Source organism: Panulirus ornatus, chromosome 64 (genome assembly GCF_036320965.1).
Source record: "Panulirus ornatus isolate Po-2019 chromosome 64, ASM3632096v1, whole genome shotgun sequence".
Taxonomy (NCBI): domain Eukaryota; kingdom Metazoa; phylum Arthropoda; class Malacostraca; order Decapoda; family Palinuridae; genus Panulirus; species Panulirus ornatus.
Window position 1 is genome coordinate 2,992,238 of NC_092287.1, and position 20,559 is coordinate 3,012,796.

The 20,559-nt window shown below is 47.8% G+C and overlaps 2 protein-coding genes across 4 annotated transcripts in view; both read right to left on the reverse strand.

The window, feature by feature from the left end:
* sev (receptor protein-tyrosine kinase sevenless) overlaps positions 1 to 3,512 on the reverse strand; it is a 122,497-nt gene extending 118,985 nt beyond the window's left edge. For all 3 annotated transcript variants that reach the window (XM_071657455.1, XM_071657454.1, XM_071657453.1), the window contains exon 1: positions 3,193 to 3,512. In XM_071657455.1, coding sequence (XP_071513556.1) covers positions 3,193 to 3,309 — 117 coding nt within the window. In that variant the 5' untranslated portion in view covers positions 3,310 to 3,512. The remainder of the gene's footprint in view (positions 1 to 3,192) is intronic.
* Positions 3,513 to 4,566: 1,054 nt separating this feature from the next.
* On the reverse strand, positions 4,567 to 8,601 carry LOC139746152 (uncharacterized). The gene is made up of 3 exons (XM_071657017.1): positions 8,577 to 8,601; positions 5,882 to 8,087; positions 4,567 to 4,737 (listed from the first exon to the last, which is right to left on the reverse strand). Exons 1-2 carry the CDS (start codon positions 8,599 to 8,601, stop codon positions 7,681 to 7,683), a joined length of 432 nt encoding a protein of 143 aa, XP_071513118.1. The 3' UTR covers positions 4,567 to 4,737; positions 5,882 to 7,680.
* Between the last annotated feature and the right edge of the window lie 11,958 nt (positions 8,602 to 20,559).

Here is a 20,559-nt window from a genome sequence, read left to right on the forward strand (position 1 = left end):
TCCTGCTCTCACATCATCCATACATAACCAAATTCCTTAACCTACGTGACTGGTTTCCTGAGCGATGCAAGCTCTCATAGAATGGGCTTTTAGGGTAAGAAGATAAAAATAAAGATCCCCTTATAGAGCTCCACTTTACCGTATTCTTAATCATTATCGTCATTTTTCAAAATGACGGAATCAGTCAATACCGCTATGCATCTATTCAGTCATCATACTTAAGCGCCGTCTCCCGCGTTAACGAGGTAGCGCAAGGAAAGACGAGAATGGCTCAACCCACCCACATACACGCACATATACATACCTATACATTTCAACGTATTACCATTAACATTATCATCATACTTGATTGCTGTTTTCGGCGTCAGCGAGGTAGCGCCTGGAAACACACGAATGGCCCATACACTCATATATGTATGTACATATATATATATATATATATATACGAACAAAGTGCGTATGAACGCGCACCTTCATAGAATATACAGACCTCCAACAGCCAGGATCGAACCCGGGACCCCTGTGCAACAGGCGAGAGCGCTACCGCTAGGCTATGATAGCCCCTAACAGGAAATGACTTCGAATACTATGTACTCGAATACCCTTCGTCTCACGTTGTTGAGACCGGTGTAGACCCTGTTGCTCACCAACGAGACGAAGGGTATTCGAGTACATAGTATTCAAGTAATTTCCTGGTAGGGGCTATCATAGCCTAGCGGTAGCGCTCCCGCCTGTTGCACAGTGATCCCGGCCGTTGGAGGTTTGTATGATATATATATATATATATATATATATATATATATATATATATATATATATATAAATATATATATATATATATATATATATATACATATATATATATATATATAATAAACTCTGGGATTTTTTTCTCTGACAAGTTGAAAAAGTATGATTGCAATGATGATGAAGAGAACGACGGTTAGTTTCTAACATGATCTGTAATAAGACCGAAGATTAAGAAAATTTTGCTTCTGACATCGTTGGGTTTCAAAAGATTATGTCCTCGACATATTCAATAAATGTTATCATCATCATTCCAATCGTTATGATTTACACAGTTAATAATATAAACATTATCATTACAATTAATACGTTGGGTCTGGGTGTAATACTTAATAACATACCAAAAACTACTGAATTCTTGGGCTCGGGTGTTAATCATGGCCTGTCAGCAGTCCAGCGTAAAATCAACATTCACGGTGAAAGCAGATATATGAATGCGTTAACTCTGAGATTTCCTTAAACATTTTCAACTGCCTTTGCTAACCATAAATTATCCCTTCCAAATTCCTCTTACATGTAACTTACCTTAATAAATGTTCCGCCATCTCACAGCCTCCGAGAAGTGCACCTTGCGTCTCTGGCTTTCTTGTTCCAGACCTATAAATCAAAGTCCGACAGTAGCATTCTTTTACAACCCTCTAATGAAGGGTTTTTCGTTCAAGAGTATGGTTATTTTATTAAAAGTGCATTTTGAATATTTTTTTTCTATTTTTATGAATTTTATGATTCTTCATTTTTTCTGACGTAAGATAAAACCAAGATAAAGTAAATGACTGATGCCTTTATTCAGGTGGTTCCAATTCCCGCTTCTTTTTAAGCGGGAAAATGGAGCGTTCTCTCAGGCGTTCCCGAAGAACACTAATTAATCGCTCGTCAGTGCTTCAGATAATGGACGCTAGGAGCTTTTGGGGATATACAAACCTGTGCATTTGTCAGGAAAATGTCCTGAAAGTGAGAAAAGTGCTGTTGGCCACGAGATGACCTGGAATTCGTTGTGATAAACAGACAAGAGGAACCATGGGCTACTCCTTGCTCAACGGCCGATGTCGCTTGAAATGTGAATTCACTCCTCTATGAGTGAATTTTTTGTTGTTTGTCGCAGCCGACTATGCACGTAAATAAGGTGAGAAAAATCAGTCAAGTTTAGACCTTGTGAATCGAAATATAGCCTAGCCTAGAGGATGTTGGTAGGTCTAATTAGGAAGTTATCATGGAGGATGGGATAGTGTATAATTGATATGGAAATGTCATTCCTCAGTTTTTCTTTCATTTCTAATATATGAAATGCTTTATTTGTAGAGCAAAAAAGTTGATTAATGTAAAGAAACTGATTTTCTTGGTTTGAGACGAATATTCAAATCCAACCAACCCACATCTTTTTTTACCTGTAATATTATTTTGGTGCTTGATTGAAGCATTATGATAACGTTGCAAATATCCACACTTGAGGTATTCTGGGCATTCTTATCCTCCTAATGGTTGGTATTTTTTTCTTTTTATAGGAGAATGGGGCTGACCAAGAACCCCCTACCCCAACGCCAATTTCCCCTAGCAAGTACGCCATAGAATCTTTGCATCGCCAAAAAATGATTTATGACTCGGAGTGGACATGATATTCAGGTTAGCACAAAGCTGTCAATCTTGTTGCATGTTGACTGCCTGCCACCGTTAGAGGACGAAGGGGCGCGGGAAATAGTCAACTTCTGTTAACATTCAAAACCATGTCTGCTCTCGCCTTGCAGTTAATAATAATTCATTTAGTACCACACTTTTTATATTACAATAAGTTAATAAAAGGTTCAAAAGTAGCATATATTAAGGCTGTTTGGGGTTTCCATGGCACGGAATTTACACACCATCGTCCATGAAACCCGAGCCAAGCCTAGTCACCCCCAAACTGACGAGGTCGCCATTGTAGTTCTGAAACATTACCAAAATACACAAGCATGTGCTCATTTAGCTTAGCACTGCAGTTGTCCCCATAATGACTCATTACTTAAAAGATGAAATTATTTATGAAATGAGTTCATATACCGTCTTCTGCATCCGATCAACCGCTGTAAAGTAAAAATTTATATTCCTTCCTACCTCTAATTCAGGTACACAAACTTCACCTTTATGGGTGATGTATGTAATTAACAGACTGTACAGGCTGTAAAGCCATTGTCAGTCAAGCTTTGGAAATGGCCTTCACTGATGACAAAAGTAGCTCGCCATATACGTAATTAACAATAAAATGTAAGGCTTAATACGTTTACAATTATTTCCATCATTATTGAATACTCCTGAAGGCCTGATGGACATTATGCAGAATTTAAGTAGGTCACCAGTAGGAGTACTGCTAACCATAATTGGTGAAAACAATAACATTAAAATTAGGCTCACCTGATTACAGACAGCGTCACAGCTGACGATGACATCAGCCACACAGAAGGGCAAGGCACCTCCCACTGCCACCAACAGCAGGGCTGACACCACAACCTTGACACACACCATTTTCATGCTAGATCTGTATGGACAGTTTTGGTATTTCCATCATCAGGCAATTATATACGCCTCTAGCTTTGGCCAGGGTTCATGTGTACATCGTGTACACAGTATGACTGTCTAGTCTGCAAGAAATGTTCTCCTTTAACATCTATACTCGCCAGTTCACAGACACCCGAGAGAAGATGTAATGTGGGCGATTATCGCTACAGGGATGCTTCCGCAACAAAAGTTAACAAGTGACTGACTGTTTCCATTAGTTCCATCCTCATCCCACCGGGCCAGAGACCAACCCACGATACTCGCTAACTCTCACGAACCTCGCGTCGCTCCGATCAGCCAACTAATTCCCACGGTCTTTGCGCACAGTTTGACCTGGTAGTGATTATCTCACACTAAAATATACTTCGCAGGCTTAACTAGTGATGCAGTAGTTGATTTGATGATTAAACTTTCGTTTAATATTTTTGCTATCTATGACAGAGCAAACAACATACAAATAAATCGCAGTTTTGAGTTGCTGGTCATACGTATCACCGTCTCCCTCAAGTAAAACTGAGTGTCCTTTCCAAATGTCAAAAACGAAATAAGCAAATGGATTAAAAAACTCCAGCACAGAACACATTCCTTTGGGCTCAATGATTCGAACATCTTCCCACTATCACCTCATAACAACCGCGCATCTCACAAACTTTTCGATGGGGCTTCCTTTAAGTTTATAACCTACATGGCGATACCTCCTCATGGTAGGACTAAGAGCACGACAACACAACCCCTTGTTAACACAACGGTACGACCATTGGGTACCATCATTCTCAGTGGTTGCTCCGTCATACCTGAATGTTTTAACTAGGCTAGTGCAAAATCCCTTTTGATTTAAAAGGAAAAGAAGGGGGGGGAATCGACTCTATACATTTCTGTGGTCGGTGTGACTACGATTGTGGTTGGAGCGAGGTGTCCGCCGACGCTGTTTTGTTCCAGCTGTGGAGCATCATAGATGAAGAAAGCGGTATGAAATGGCAACCATTTCTATGGGATACAGACCAGCTGGACTCCCTCCCTCTCACCAAGAAGGGAAAAGACATTGGATCACGTGAAGACTCCCCCCTCCACCACCACCACACATGCTTCATCTTTTTTTTTTATATGAGTTTGTTTAGGTTAGGGATACTTCAGGGTTAGGATAACTTGGCGTAACCTAACCTACAAAAACAATGAGGGCGAAACTCTCAGGTGATCCCTTTGCTTTTCAGGTGTTAAACAAAGTTGTGGTTAAATATTATAATCTTTATTCAAGTATAAACTCTCATCACCTTTATTGATAGAAGGCCGTTGGGCTCAGCATCTGTTTACAGCAGCTATTTACAGTTGTATGAGGGGTGTGCCTCGCGCCTAAAGCACACTTTGTACTTCTCAGCAGATTTACAGTACACTACCTTACTGCTGAACATAAATGTCATTATATAAATAATACGTCATATGGTCATATTGTTCAGTATTCCATGGAAAATGAATTTACTAAAAACAATGCATTATACATAACCCTGCCTAGTAGCCAGCCAAATTAGAGGAAAATGTAGATTTTTTTGTTTTTGTTTACATCACACTACCCCTTGAGTAAGAAAAGAAAAGACCGTGGAGACGGTGTAGTAACCTTTGGTGTAGCCCCGAAACACAGTGTTACGACCCGGGGATATATGATAACGTAGATCTTCGAACTGACCGTTAACGGTTAGGTAGCTCAAAGACCGGTCCATCTTACCCAAGGTTCGTACCGTCATGCTCAAAGGATGTCTATTTTTTTCTTTTTTTTCCCCCATCACTCAAGGGTCGTAACATGGGGCTGAAGAGGTTGATATTACAGTGATAGTGCATGGTCAGACCTTTATATCAGTCTAATGGACAACAAAACAAGAATGTTGGTCACAACTGAAACAAACACACACACGCACACACACACACACACACACACACACACAGTAGTGTAGTTGCTAGCGTTACTGACCATGAGTCATCACGGGCCCGTCCAGAATTGAGCTCGCATTGGTTCGAATCCTGGGCGTGGCCATCGGCCCTTAGTCAATCCCAGCTGTTCACCCTGCCCTCTCGAGGACTGGATGTGAGGTACTTTGTGTGAAGGTTGGGTTGGTGCCGCGGGGTGTGGATCCCTGATGTTTACAAAGGTCGATATATATATATATATATATATATATATATATATATATATATATATATATATATATATATATATATATATATCATATGAGTCCAGAAGCTGTTGAGGAAGAAGTGCTAATTTCCGTTCTGTCTTTCGGTAATTAGATTAATGACTGTGTCAATCAGAGTTTGAATGTGTTCTGTGACTTCAATCGATGTCGTGTGCTTTTGTATGAGTTGGTATCTTTGTTTCATTATGTCTGCAGTGCATGGGGAGGGGAGGGGAGGGGGGGGGGAAGGATCAGTTTCTTTCTACACTGTAATACGTGCCTTTTTGATGGCTTGGTCGGTTATCATGTAGTGTGAAATGGCATGATACAGGGACAGGATATCACCTGCAGTGAGATTTTTGAGTTGGGATTCCACGTACCGTGTTAGTGCTGGCCAATCTGCTTTCCCGTAGTTTGTGTAAATTTCTTTTTGGCTTGGTTGTATGGGTTGGATGGACCAGATGTGGTGTTCCCAGGACGGGCAGGTGGGTAGAGGAACAATTCGAGTCGCGCGCTTCCTTCAGGTGGTCGTACTACACTGTGTAGTGTTGATGAGCCGGAGGTGGTGTGGCAGAGCTCGGCTTGCTGGAGGTGTTGGTGGATTTGGGAGTCAAGTTAACTGGTTCCGTAGGTTGAGGATGTTGAAAAGGGTGCACTTAGTTTATGAGTAATCCACTTGGGAATGTTGAGTCGAGTACGATGGTGGGCATTGAAATCTCCACAGAGACATGTGGTATCTGGGATGGTATGTGGTAGATGCAATCCTCCTCGCTTTTCACTTCCATCACGATCCTTACATCATCTTCAGACATATTCGGTAAGGAGTACACAACCCCTTGGCAAGTTATTTACGTTAATCATGAAGAGTATTGGCCCAGAACGGAACCCTGCGGCACTCCACTGGTAACCTCAACCCATTTCGAAAAGGATTCTCTGACATGCGTATCTGTAATTCATTACCTATTTGTACTATATGGGGGTAGGGAGTTTCATGCTTGTAGGATCCTATTTCTCGAACCTTCTCTGCCATCATACAATTCGTCCAATTTCTGTATCCTCGCCCCAATTACTGTTTTCCCTTTCGATTGTTTTCATTCATCCACCGCTCATGTACTATAAAAATGCCTTGCACGATTTTTAAAAAAACAAGCATTGTGCTTAATTTCATACTTTGTCCTATGGTTGCTCTACCCCTGCATCTTTCGAAGGTGTGTTCACTGTCCCTGTGACCAGTCTGGTTTGAAACTAAAAGGGTATTGCCAGGTCATTCCCCACTGTTTCTCATTTCCATGGTGGGGATATTTAAGGCATCTCTTACCTTCGCTGTAGGTCACCTCTCCATTTTAGTACCACGTTTGTTGCTCTACCCCGAATCTTAGCTCTCTGTTCTACGAGTGCGGTGTCCGAATATAAGAAGTATATTTTAATTTTGGCCTCAGTGAGAAGGCGAACAGCCTGCCGAGTATTTCCTCGTTCTTTGAACCCGAATGCAGCCTCGACGTTTGTCATCAAACAGTTTCGTCTCCTTAAACCGTTCTCTTAAGATGGGACTCCGAGCGACACTTCTAGGACGGTTTCGGCAAATTCTCTCTCACCCGCGGATGAGTACAGCTGATTACCTGCTAGGTGGTATACATGTGTGTGTGGAGAGAGAGAGAGAGAGAGAGAGAGAGAGAGAGCACGATGTCAAAGAATAATTGAAAATAATCTCCTCTTTTTGTGTCTGTTTAGACCGGCCTGTCGTTGTCTTTCCCTGTACAGAGCCTCTGCTTGCCGTTCCAACGCCTTCCTCGTTACCTCTCTCTCTCTAGCCGCAATCTCAGCTTTGAAGAGTGCCAGACTCAGCGGGGTTATTTCATTTGCCTCGATGTAGGAGGCGACTGCGTTTATCCTCGCCTTTCTCTCCTTCCTCGCGTCCAAGGGGAAATTCACGCCGTAGTTGTCTGGCGGGAATCTCAGGTTGTCATCACACTTCGCCGGACTGGTTATCGAGCTGTGCCTTCCCTCGACATCGTCGTACAAGTAGCTCTCTCTGTAGAAGTAAAGATGTGACAAGTTCGCGTACTCGTGTGCCACGTCGAGTCTCCCCGAAGCCACGTATGGTGTGCCTGCAACGTCATCGTACAGTTCTCGTCCATAGATGTTTCCGTAGATGTAAGCTGATCTGCGTTCGAATGCGTTACGTGTCTCCATGTACTGGGGTGTTGATGGTAGTCCCTCCGAATCCATGGACTGTTCCGTCGACCATGAAGCCATGAATCGGTGGTTCGGATCTCGTCTCCCCGAAGCCGCGGGGTGGAGGAGCGTCGGGTCTCGTCTCCCGGAAGCCGTGGTAGAGGACATCCTGACCTGTGTCTTCGAGACTGGCATCGGTCTCGGCGGGACGGGCGGTGACCTTGGGGGGATCGGCGGCGGCCCCGGGCGAAACAGCTGCCACCTCGGGGGAATCGAGGGCGGCGTCGATGGCACGCACTCGATACACTGGAGCAAGGAGACGACACTGGTTGAGCCAGAGACCGTCTGACTGACCAGGTCGTTGCTGCTGCTGCTCGCGTCCCTCCCGTACGTCGTTTGGGCTGGCGCCTTCTGGAAGGACGGGGAAGGGGTCATCGTGTAAACAAACATATCAAATACCTTTTAACGGACTGTAGAAGTTATGCTGACTTACAAAGGAAAGGTCACCATCGTAGCATCTCTGACAGATAATGTTGCCACTCTAACTTACCACAAGATAATGTTGCCTCTCTAACTTACCACAAGATAATGTTGCCACTCTAACTTACCACAAGATAATGTTGCCACTCTAACTTACCACAAGATAATGTTGCCACTCTAACTTACCACAAGATAATGTTGCCACTCTAACTTACCACAAGATAATGTTGCCACTAACAAGAAAATGTTGCCAATCTAATTTGCCACAAGATTATATTGCCACTAACTTACCACAAGATAATGCTGCCAGTCTAACTTGCCAGAAGATAATGTTGCCACTCTGATCTACCAGACGAAATAACTAGCCACTTGACCTTCCAGCAAATATTGAAGGCGACCTAACCTAACGGCAGTGCATACTGAAGCATATCTGTAACTGCTCCATCATGAGACCATAACGGCAGTTCTGACTTAAACGAGTGTGGTATTGCTAGAGAAGCGCTCATGAGGCACATCGCAACGTTAAGTAAGGTGCCTCTGGTAGCTTAAAGATACCCCTGTCTCCCTGGAAGAGACGGCACAGGTATTAATATAGCATCATCAGCATTAGCTGCAGCAGCTGTAACCCATCATAGGTACCATTGGAAGACAACTTCAGAGGTTTTTTAACGTGTCAGTAGCAAGGACACTCGCGATACAACTTCAGCAGGTCTGACCTGTTTCAGGCAAAAAAGGCTCCGGCCAACAGCTTCATGCCATGGCAGGCAGCTCCTCCAGCTTATCAGATATCGCTACTGCAGCGGTTCTGTCCTGATCAGATGACACCACTGCTGCAACAGCTCTTCCCTATTACGAGGAACAGCTGCAGCAGTTCTAGCTCTTCAGACGGCACAGCTGTAGCAGCTATAAGCTATAGAGAGCCAGCACTGGGGGAAGCTCTGAGCTATCAGAAGCCACTGTTGTGGAGTTCTGGCCCATCAGGCGGCAGTGCTGGAGAAGATGTAAGCTAAGGTATCAGGCGGCGGTACTGGAGAAGCTGTAAGCTAAGATGTCAGGTGGCAGTACTGGAGAGGCTGTAAGCTATCAGGCGGCAGTACTGGAGAAGCTCTAAGCTAAGGTATCAGGGGGTGGTACTGGAGAAGCTCTAAGCTAAGGTATCAGGGGGTGGTACTGGAGAAGCTCTAAGCTAAGGTATCAGGGGGTGGTACTGGAGAAGCTCTAAGCTAAGGTATCAGGGGGTGGTACTGGAGAAGCTCTAAGCTAAGGTATCAGGGGGTGGTACTGGAGAAGCTCTAAGCTAAGGTATCAGGGGGTGGTACTGGAGAAGCTCTAAGCTAAGGTATCAGGGGGTGGTACTGGAGAAGCTCTAAGCTAAGGTATCAGGGGGTGGTACTGGAGAAGCTCTAAGCTAAGGTATCAGGGGGTGGTACTGGAGAAGCTCTAAGCTAAGGTATCAGGGGGTGGTACTGGAGAAGCTCTAAGCTAAGGTATCAGGGGGTGGTACTGGAGAAGCTCTAAGCTAAGGTATCAGGGGGTGGTACTGGAGAAGCTCTAAGCTAAGGTATCAGGGGGTGGTACTGGAGAAGCTCTAAGCTAAGGTATCAGGGGGTGGTACTGGAGAAGCTCTAAGCTAAGGTATCAGGGGGTGGTACTGGAGAAGCTCTAAGCTAAGGTATCAGGGGGTGGTACTGGAGAAGCTCTAAGCTAAGGTATCAGGGGGTGGTACTGGAGAAGCTCTAAGCTAAGGTATCAGGGGGTGGTACTGGAGAAGCTCTAAGCTAAGGTATCAGGGGGTGGTACTGGAGAAGCTCTAAGCTAAGGTATCAGGGGGTGGTACTGGAGAAGCTCTAAGCTAAGGTATCAGGGGGTGGTACTGGAGAAGCTCTAAGCTAAGGTATCAGGGGGTGGTACTGGAGAAGCTCTAAGCTAAGGTATCAGGGGGTGGTACTGGAGAAGCTCTAAGCTAAGGTATCAGGGGGTGGTACTGGAGAAGCTCTAAGCTAAGGTATCAGGGGGTGGTACTGGAGAAGCTCTAAGCTAAGGTATCAGGGGGTGGTACTGGAGAAGCTCTAAGCTAAGGTATCAGGGGGTGGTACTGGAGAAGCTCTAAGCTAAGGTATCAGGGGGTGGTACTGGAGAAGCTCTAAGCTAAGGTATCAGGGGGTGGTACTGGAGAAGCTCTAAGCTAAGGTATCAGGGGGTGGTACTGGAGAAGCTCTAAGCTAAGGTATCAGGGGGTGGTACTGGAGAAGCTCTAAGCTAAGGTATCAGGGGGTGGTACTGGAGAAGCTCTAAGCTAAGGTATCAGGGGGTGGTACTGGAGAAGCTCTAAGCTAAGGTATCAGGGGGTGGTACTGGAGAAGCTCTAAGCTAAGGTATCAGGGGGTGGTACTGGAGAAGCTCTAAGCTAAGGTATCAGGGGGTGGTACTGGAGAAGCTCTAAGCTAAGGTATCAGGGGGTGGTACTGGAGAAGCTCTAAGCTAAGGTATCAGGGGGTGGTACTGGAGAAGCTCTAAGCTAAGGTATCAGGGGGTGGTACTGGAGAAGCTCTAAGCTAAGGTATCAGGGGGTGGTACTGGAGAAGCTCTAAGCTAAGGTATCAGGGGGTGGTACTGGAGAAGCTCTAAGCTAAGGTATCAGGGGGTGGTACTGGAGAAGCTCTAAGCTAAGGTATCAGGGGGTGGTACTGGAGAAGCTCTAAGCTAAGGTATCAGGGGGTGGTACTGGAGAAGCTCTAAGCTAAGGTATCAGGGGGTGGTACTGGAGAAGCTCTAAGCTAAGGTATCAGGGGGTGGTACTGGAGAAGCTCTAAGCTAAGGTATCAGGGGGTGGTACTGGAGAAGCTCTAAGCTAAGGTATCAGGGGGTGGTACTGGAGAAGCTCTAAGCTAAGGTATCAGGGGGTGGTACTGGAGAAGCTCTAAGCTAAGGTATCAGGGGGTGGTACTGGAGAAGCTCTAAGCTAAGGTATCAGGGGGTGGTACTGGAGAAGCTCTAAGCTAAGGTATCAGGGGGTGGTACTGGAGAAGCTCTAAGCTAAGGTATCAGGGGGTGGTACTGGAGAAGCTCTAAGCTAAGGTATCAGGGGGTGGTACTGGAGAAGCTCTAAGCTAAGGTATCAGGGGGTGGTACTGGAGAAGCTCTAAGCTAAGGTATCAGGGGGTGGTACTGGAGAAGCTCTAAGCTAAGGTATCAGGGGGTGGTACTGGAGAAGCTCTAAGCTAAGGTATCAGGGGGTGGTACTGGAGAAGCTCTAAGCTAAGGTATCAGGGGGTGGTACTGGAGAAGCTCTAAGCTAAGGTATCAGGGGGTGGTACTGGAGAAGCTCTAAGCTAAGGTATCAGGGGGTGGTACTGGAGAAGCTCTAAGCTAAGGTATCAGGGGGTGGTACTGGAGAAGCTCTAAGCTAAGGTATCAGGGGGTGGTACTGGAGAAGCTCTAAGCTAAGGTATCAGGGGGTGGTACTGGAGAAGCTCTAAGCTAAGGTATCAGGGGGTGGTACTGGAGAAGCTCTAAGCTAAGGTATCAGGGGGTGGTACTGGAGAAGCTCTAAGCTAAGGTATCAGGGGGTGGTACTGGAGAAGCTCTAAGCTAAGGTATCAGGGGGTGGTACTGGAGAAGCTCTAAGCTAAGGTATCAGGGGGTGGTACTGGAGAAGCTCTAAGCTAAGGTATCAGGGGGTGGTACTGGAGAAGCTCTAAGCTAAGGTATCAGGGGGTGGTACTGGAGAAGCTCTAAGCTAAGGTATCAGGGGGTGGTACTGGAGAAGCTCTAAGCTAAGGTATCAGGGGGTGGTACTGGAGAAGCTCTAAGCTAAGGTATCAGGGGGTGGTACTGGAGAAGCTCTAAGCTAAGGTATCAGGGGGTGGTACTGGAGAAGCTCTAAGCTAAGGTATCAGGGGGTGGTACTGGAGAAGCTCTAAGCTAAGGTATCAGGGGGTGGTACTGGAGAAGCTCTAAGCTAAGGTATCAGGGGGTGGTACTGGAGAAGCTCTAAGCTAAGGTATCAGGGGGTGGTACTGGAGAAGCTCTAAGCTAAGGTATCAGGGGGTGGTACTGGAGAAGCTCTAAGCTAAGGTATCAGGGGGTGGTACTGGAGAAGCTCTAAGCTAAGGTATCAGGGGGTGGTACTGGAGAAGCTCTAAGCTAAGGTATCAGGGGGTGGTACTGGAGAAGCTCTAAGCTAAGGTATCAGGGGGTGGTACTGGAGAAGCTCTAAGCTAAGGTATCAGGGGGTGGTACTGGAGAAGCTCTAAGCTAAGGTATCAGGGGGTGGTACTGGAGAAGCTCTAAGCTAAGGTATCAGGGGGTGGTACTGGAGAAGCTCTAAGCTAAGGTATCAGGGGGTGGTACTGGAGAAGCTCTAAGCTAAGGTATCAGGGGGTGGTACTGGAGAAGCTCTAAGCTAAGGTATCAGGGGGTGGTACTGGAGAAGCTCTAAGCTAAGGTATCAGGGGGTGGTACTGGAGAAGCTCTAAGCTAAGGTATCAGGGGGTGGTACTGGAGAAGCTCTAAGCTAAGGTATCAGGGGGTGGTACTGGAGAAGCTCTAAGCTAAGGTATCAGGGGGTGGTACTGGAGAAGCTCTAAGCTAAGGTATCAGGGGGTGGTACTGGAGAAGCTCTAAGCTAAGGTATCAGGGGGTGGTACTGGAGAAGCTCTAAGCTAAGGTATCAGGGGGTGGTACTGGAGAAGCTCTAAGCTAAGGTATCAGGGGGTGGTACTGGAGAAGCTCTAAGCTAAGGTATCAGGGGGTGGTACTGGAGAAGCTCTAAGCTAAGGTATCAGGGGGTGGTACTGGAGAAGCTCTAAGCTAAGGTATCAGGGGGTGGTACTGGAGAAGCTCTAAGCTAAGGTATCAGGGGGTGGTACTGGAGAAGCTCTAAGCTAAGGTATCAGGGGGTGGTACTGGAGAAGCTCTAAGCTAAGGTATCAGGGGGTGGTACTGGAGAAGCTCTAAGCTAAGGTATCAGGGGGTGGTACTGGAGAAGCTCTAAGCTAAGGTATCAGGGGGTGGTACTGGAGAAGCTCTAAGCTAAGGTATCAGGGGGTGGTACTGGAGAAGCTCTAAGCTAAGGTATCAGGGGGTGGTACTGGAGAAGCTCTAAGCTAAGGTATCAGGGGGTGGTACTGGAGAAGCTCTAAGCTAAGGTATCAGGGGGTGGTACTGGAGAAGCTCTAAGCTAAGGTATCAGGGGGTGGTACTGGAGAAGCTCTAAGCTAAGGTATCAGGGGGTGGTACTGGAGAAGCTCTAAGCTAAGGTATCAGGGGGTGGTACTGGAGAAGCTCTAAGCTAAGGTATCAGGGGGTGGTACTGGAGAAGCTCTAAGCTAAGGTATCAGGGGGTGGTACTGGAGAAGCTCTAAGCTAAGGTATCAGGGGGTGGTACTGGAGAAGCTCTAAGCTAAGGTATCAGGGGGTGGTACTGGAGAAGCTCTAAGCTAAGGTATCAGGGGGTGGTACTGGAGAAGCTCTAAGCTAAGGTATCAGGGGGTGGTACTGGAGAAGCTCTAAGCTAAGGTATCAGGGGGTGGTACTGGAGAAGCTCTAAGCTAAGGTATCAGGGGGTGGTACTGGAGAAGCTCTAAGCTAAGGTATCAGGGGGTGGTACTGGAGAAGCTCTAAGCTAAGGTATCAGGGGGTGGTACTGGAGAAGCTCTAAGCTAAGGTATCAGGGGGTGGTACTGGAGAAGCTCTAAGCTAAGGTATCAGGGGGTGGTACTGGAGAAGCTCTAAGCTAAGGTATCAGGGGGTGGTACTGGAGAAGCTCTAAGCTAAGGTATCAGGGGGTGGTACTGGAGAAGCTCTAAGCTAAGGTATCAGGGGGTGGTACTGGAGAAGCTCTAAGCTAAGGTATCAGGGGGTGGTACTGGAGAAGCTCTAAGCTAAGGTATCAGGGGGTGGTACTGGAGAAGCTCTAAGCTAAGGTATCAGGGGGTGGTACTGGAGAAGCTCTAAGCTAAGGTATCAGGGGGTGGTACTGGAGAAGCTCTAAGCTAAGGTATCAGGGGGTGGTACTGGAGAAGCTCTAAGCTAAGGTATCAGGGGGTGGTACTGGAGAAGCTCTAAGCTAAGGTATCAGGGGGTGGTACTGGAGAAGCTCTAAGCTAAGGTATCAGGGGGTGGTACTGGAGAAGCTCTAAGCTAAGGTATCAGGGGGTGGTACTGGAGAAGCTCTAAGCTAAGGTATCAGGGGGTGGTACTGGAGAAGCTCTAAGCTAAGGTATCAGGGGGTGGTACTGGAGAAGCTCTAAGCTAAGGTATCAGGGGGTGGTACTGGAGAAGCTCTAAGCTAAGGTATCAGGGGGTGGTACTGGAGAAGCTCTAAGCTAAGGTATCAGGGGGTGGTACTGGAGAAGCTCTAAGCTAAGGTATCAGGGGGTGGTACTGGAGAAGCTCTAAGCTAAGGTATCAGGGGGTGGTACTGGAGAAGCTCTAAGCTAAGGTATCAGGGGGTGGTACTGGAGAAGCTCTAAGCTAAGGTATCAGGGGGTGGTACTGGAGAAGCTCTAAGCTAAGGTATCAGGGGGTGGTACTGGAGAAGCTCTAAGCTAAGGTATCAGGGGGTGGTACTGGAGAAGCTCTAAGCTAAGGTATCAGGGGGTGGTACTGGAGAAGCTCTAAGCTAAGGTATCAGGGGGTGGTACTGGAGAAGCTCTAAGCTAAGGTATCAGGGGGTGGTACTGGAGAAGCTCTAAGCTAAGGTATCAGGGGGTGGTACTGGAGAAGCTCTAAGCTAAGGTATCAGGGGGTGGTACTGGAGAAGCTCTAAGCTAAGGTATCAGGGGGTGGTACTGGAGAAGCTCTAAGCTAAGGTATCAGGGGGTGGTACTGGAGAAGCTCTAAGCTAAGGTATCAGGGGGTGGTACTGGAGAAGCTCTAAGCTAAGGTATCAGGGGGTGGTACTGGAGAAGCTCTAAGCTAAGGTATCAGGGGGTGGTACTGGAGAAGCTCTAAGCTAAGGTATCAGGGGGTGGTACTGGAGAAGCTCTAAGCTAAGGTATCAGGGGGTGGTACTGGAGAAGCTCTAAGCTAAGGTATCAGGGGGTGGTACTGGAGAAGCTCTAAGCTAAGGTATCAGGGGGTGGTACTGGAGAAGCTCTAAGCTAAGGTATCAGGGGGTGGTACTGGAGAAGCTCTAAGCTAAGGTATCAGGGGGTGGTACTGGAGAAGCTCTAAGCTAAGGTATCAGGGGGTGGTACTGGAGAAGCTCTAAGCTAAGGTATCAGGGGGTGGTACTGGAGAAGCTCTAAGCTAAGGTATCAGGGGGTGGTACTGGAGAAGCTCTAAGCTAAGGTATCAGGGGGTGGTACTGGAGAAGCTCTAAGCTAAGGTATCAGGGGGTGGTACTGGAGAAGCTCTAAGCTAAGGTATCAGGGGGTGGTACTGGAGAAGCTCTAAGCTAAGGTATCAGGGGGTGGTACTGGAGAAGCTCTAAGCTAAGGTATCAGGGGGTGGTACTGGAGAAGCTCTAAGCTAAGGTATCAGGGGGTGGTACTGGAGAAGCTCTAAGCTAAGGTATCAGGGGGTGGTACTGGAGAAGCTCTAAGCTAAGGTATCAGGGGGTGGTACTGGAGAAGCTCTAAGCTAAGGTATCAGGGGGTGGTACTGGAGAAGCTCTAAGCTAAGGTATCAGGGGGTGGTACTGGAGAAGCTCTAAGCTAAGGTATCAGGGGGTGGTACTGGAGAAGCTCTAAGCTAAGGTATCAGGGGGTGGTACTGGAGAAGCTCTAAGCTAAGGTATCAGGGGGTGGTACTGGAGAAGCTCTAAGCTAAGGTATCAGGGGGTGGTACTGGAGAAGCTCTAAGCTAAGGTATCAGGGGGTGGTACTGGAGAAGCTCTAAGCTAAGGTATCAGGGGGTGGTACTGGAGAAGCTCTAAGCTAAGGTATCAGGGGGTGGTACTGGAGAAGCTCTAAGCTAAGGTATCAGGGGGTGGTACTGGAGAAGCTCTAAGCTAAGGTATCAGGGGGTGGTACTGGAGAAGCTCTAAGCTAAGGTATCAGGGGGTGGTACTGGAGAAGCTCTAAGCTAAGGTATCAGGGGGTGGTACTGGAGAAGCTCTAAGCTAAGGTATCAGGGGGTGGTACTGGAGAAGCTCTAAGCTAAGGTATCAGGGGGTGGTACTGGAGAAGCTCTAAGCTAAGGTATCAGGGGGTGGTACTGGAGAAGCTCTAAGCTAAGGTATCAGGGGGTGGTACTGGAGAAGCTCTAAGCTAAGGTATCAGGGGGTGGTACTGGAGAAGCTCTAAGCTAAGGTATCAGGGGGTGGTACTGGAGAAGCTCTAAGCTAAGGTATCAGGGGGTGGTACTGGAGAAGCTCTAAGCTAAGGTATCAGGGGGTGGTACTGGAGAAGCTCTAAGCTAAGGTATCAGGGGGTGGTACTGGAGAAGCTCTAAGCTAAGGTATCAGGGGGTGGTACTGGAGAAGCTCTAAGCTAAGGTATCAGGGGGTGGTACTGGAGAAGCTCTAAGCTAAGGTATCAGGGGGTGGTACTGGAGAAGCTCTAAGCTAAGGTATCAGGGGGTGGTACTGGAGAAGCTCTAAGCTAAGGTATCAGGGGGTGGTACTGGAGAAGCTCTAAGCTAAGGTATCAGGGGGTGGTACTGGAGAAGCTCTAAGCTAAGGTATCAGGGGGTGGTACTGGAGAAGCTCTAAGCTAAGGTATCAGGGGGTGGTACTGGAGAAGCTCTAAGCTAAGGTATCAGGGGGTGGTACTGGAGAAGCTCTAAGCTAAGGTATCAGGGGGTGGTACTGGAGAAGCTCTAAGCTAAGGTATCAGGGGGTGGTACTGGAGAAGCTCTAAGCTAAGGTATCAGGGGGTGGTACTGGAGAAGCTCTAAGCTAAGGTATCAGGGGGTGGTACTGGAGAAGCTCTAAGCTAAGGTATCAGGGGGTGGTACTGGAGAAGCTCTAAGCTAAGGTATCAGGGGGTGGTACTGGAGAAGCTCTAAGCTAAGGTATCAGGGGGTGGTACTGGAGAAGCTCTAAGCTAAGGTATCAGGGGGTGGTACTGGAGAAGCTCTAAGCTAAGGTATCAGGGGGTGGTACTGGAGAAGCTCTAAGCTAAGGTATCAGGGGGTGGTACTGGAGAAGCTCTAAGCTAAGGTATCAGGGGGTGGTACTGGAGAAGCTCTAAGCTAAGGTATCAGGGGGTGGTACTGGAGAAGCTCTAAGCTAAGGTATCAGGGGGTGGTACTGGAGAAGCTCTAAGCTAAGGTATCAGGGGGTGGTACTGGAGAAGCTCTAAGCTAAGGTATCAGGGGGTGGTACTGGAGAAGCTCTAAGCTAAGGTATCAGGGGGTGGTACTGGAGAAGCTCTAAGCTAAGGTATCAGGGGGTGGTACTGGAGAAGCTCTAAGCTAAGGTATCAGGGGGTGGTACTGGAGAAGCTCTAAGCTAAGGTATCAGGGGGTGGTACTGGAGAAGCTCTAAGCTAAGGTATCAGGGGGTGGTACTGGAGAAGCTCTAAGCTAAGGTATCAGGGGGTGGTACTGGAGAAGCTCTAAGCTAAGGTATCAGGGGGTGGTACTGGAGAAGCTCTAAGCTAAGGTATCAGGGGGTGGTACTGGAGAAGCTCTAAGCTAAGGTATCAGGGGGTGGTACTGGAGAAGCTCTAAGCTAAGGTATCAGGGGGTGGTACTGGAGAAGCTCTAAGCTAAGGTATCAGGGGGTGGTACTGGAGAAGCTCTAAGCTAAGGTATCAGGGGGTGGTACTGGAGAAGCTCTAAGCTAAGGTATCAGGGGGTGGTACTGGAGAAGCTCTAAGCTAAGGTATCAGGGGGTGGTACTGGAGAAGCTCTAAGCTAAGGTATCAGGGGGTGGTACTGGAGAAGCTCTAAGCTAAGGTATCAGGGGGTGGTACTGGAGAAGCTCTAAGCTAAGGTATCAGGGGGTGGTACTGGAGAAGCTCTAAGCTAAGGTATCAGGGGGTGGTACTGGAGAAGCTCTAAGCTAAGGTATCAGGGGGTGGTACTGGAGAAGCTCTAAGCTAAGGTATCAGGGGGTGGTACTGGAGAAGCTCTAAGCTAAGGTATCAGGGGGTGGTACTGGAGAAGCTCTAAGCTAAGGTATCAGGGGGTGGTACTGGAGAAGCTCTAAGCTAAGGTATCAGGGGGTGGTACTGGAGAAGCTCTAAGCTAAGGTATCAGGGGGTGGTACTGGAGAAGCTCTAAGCTAAGGTATCAGGGGGTGGTACTGGAGAAGCTCTAAGCTAAGGTATCAGGGGGTGGTACTGGAGAAGCTCTAAGCTAAGGTATCAGGGGGTGGTACTGGAGAAGCTCTAAGCTAAGGTATCAGGGGGTGGTACTGGAGAAGCTCTAAGCTAAGGTATCAGGGGGTGGTACTGGAGAAGCTCTAAGCTAAGGTATCAGGGGGTGGTACTGGAGAAGCTCTAAGCTAAGGTATCAGGGGGTGGTACTGGAGAAGCTCTAAGCTAAGGTATCAGGGGGTGGTACTGGAGAAGCTCTAAGCTAAGGTATCAGGGGGTGGTACTGGAGAAGCTCTAAGCTAAGGTATCAGGGGGTGGTACTGGAGAAGCTCTAAGCTAAGGTATCAGGGGGTGGTACTGGAGAAGCTCTAAGCTAAGGTATCAGGGGGTGGTACTGGAGAAGCTCTAAGCTAAGGTATCAGGGGGTGGTACTGGAGAAGCTCTAAGCTAAGGTATCAGGGGGTGGTACTGGAGAAGCTCTAAGCTAAGGTATCAGGGGGTGGTACTGGAGAAGCTCTAAGCTAAGGTATCAGGGGGTGGTACTGGAGAAGCTCTAAGCTAAGGTATCAGGGGGTGGTACTGGAGAAGCTCTAAGCTAAGGTATCAGGGGGTGGTACTGGAGAAGCTCTAAGCTAAGGTATCAGGGGGTGGTACTGGAGAAGCTCTAAGCTAAGGTATCAGGGGGTGGTACTGGAGAAGCTCTAAGCTAAGGTATCAGGGGGTGGTACTGGAGAAGCTCTAAGCTAAGGTATCAGGGGGTGGTACTGGAGAAGCTCTAAGCTAAGGTATCAGGGGGTGGTACTGGAGAAGCTCTAAGCTAAGGTATCAGGGGGTGGTACTGGAGAAGCTCTAAGCTAAGGTATCAGGGGGTGGTACTGGAGAAGCTCTAAGCTAAGGTATCAGGGGGTGGTACTGGAGAAGCTCTAAGCTAAGGTATCAGGGGGTGGTACTGGAGAAGCTCTAAGCTAAGGTATCAGGGGGTGGTACTGGAGAAGCTCTAAGCTAAGGTATCAGGGGGTGGTACTGGAGAAGCTCTAAGCTAAGGTATCAGGGGGTGGTACTGGAGAAGCTCTAAGCTAAGGTATCAGGGGGTGGTACTGGAGAAGCTCTAAGCTAAGGTATCAGGGGGTGGTACTGGAGAAGCTCTAAGCTAAGGTATCAGGGGGTGGTACTGGAGAAGCTCTAAGCTAAGGTATCAGGGGGTGGTACTGGAGAAGCTCTAAGCTAAGGTATCAGGGGGTGGTACTGGAGAAGCTCTAAGCTAAGGTATCAGGGGGTGGTACTGGAGAAGCTCTAAGCTAAGGTATCAGGGGGTGGTACTGGAGAAGCTCTAAGCTAAGGTATCAGGGGGTGGTACTGGAGAAGCTCTAAGCTAAGGTATCAGGGGGTGGTACTGGAGAAGCTCTAAGCTAAGGTATCAGGGGGTGGTACTGGAGAAGCTCTAAGCTAAGGTATCAGGGGGTGGTACTGGAGAAGCTCTAAGCTAAGGTATCAGGGGGTGGTACTGGAGAAGCTCTAAGCTAAGGTATCAGGGGGTGGTACTGGAGAAGCTCTAAGCTAAGGTATCAGGGGGTGGTACTGGAGAAGCTCTAAGCTAAGGTATCAGGGGGTGGTACTGGAGAAGCTCTAAGCTAAGGTATCAGGGGGTGGTACTGGAGAAGCTCTAAGCTAAGGTATCAGGGGGTGGTACTGGAGAAGCTCTAAGCTAAGGTATCAGGGGGTGGTACTGGAGAAGCTCTAAGCTAAGGTATCAGGGGGTGGTACTGGAGAAGCTCTAAGCTAAGGTATCAGGGGGTGGTACTGGAGAAGCTCTAAGCTAAGGTATCAGGGGGTGGTACTGGAGAAGCTCTAAGCTAAGGTATCAGGGGGTGGTACTGGAGAAGCTCTAAGCTAAGGTATCAGGGGGTGGTACTGGAGAAGCTCTAAGCTAAGGTATCAGGGGGTGGTACTGGAGAAGCTCTAAGCTAAGGTATCAGGGGGTGGTACTGGAGAAGCTCTAAGCTAAGGTATCAGGGGGTGGTACTGGAGAAGCTCTAAGCTAAGGTATCAGGGGGTGGTACTGGAGAAGCTCTAAGCTAAGGTATCAGGGGGTGGTACTGGAGAAGCTCTAAGCTAAGGTATCAGGGGGTGGTACTGGAGAAGCTCTAAGCTAAGGTATCAGGGGGTGGTACTGGAGAAGCTCTAAGCTAAGG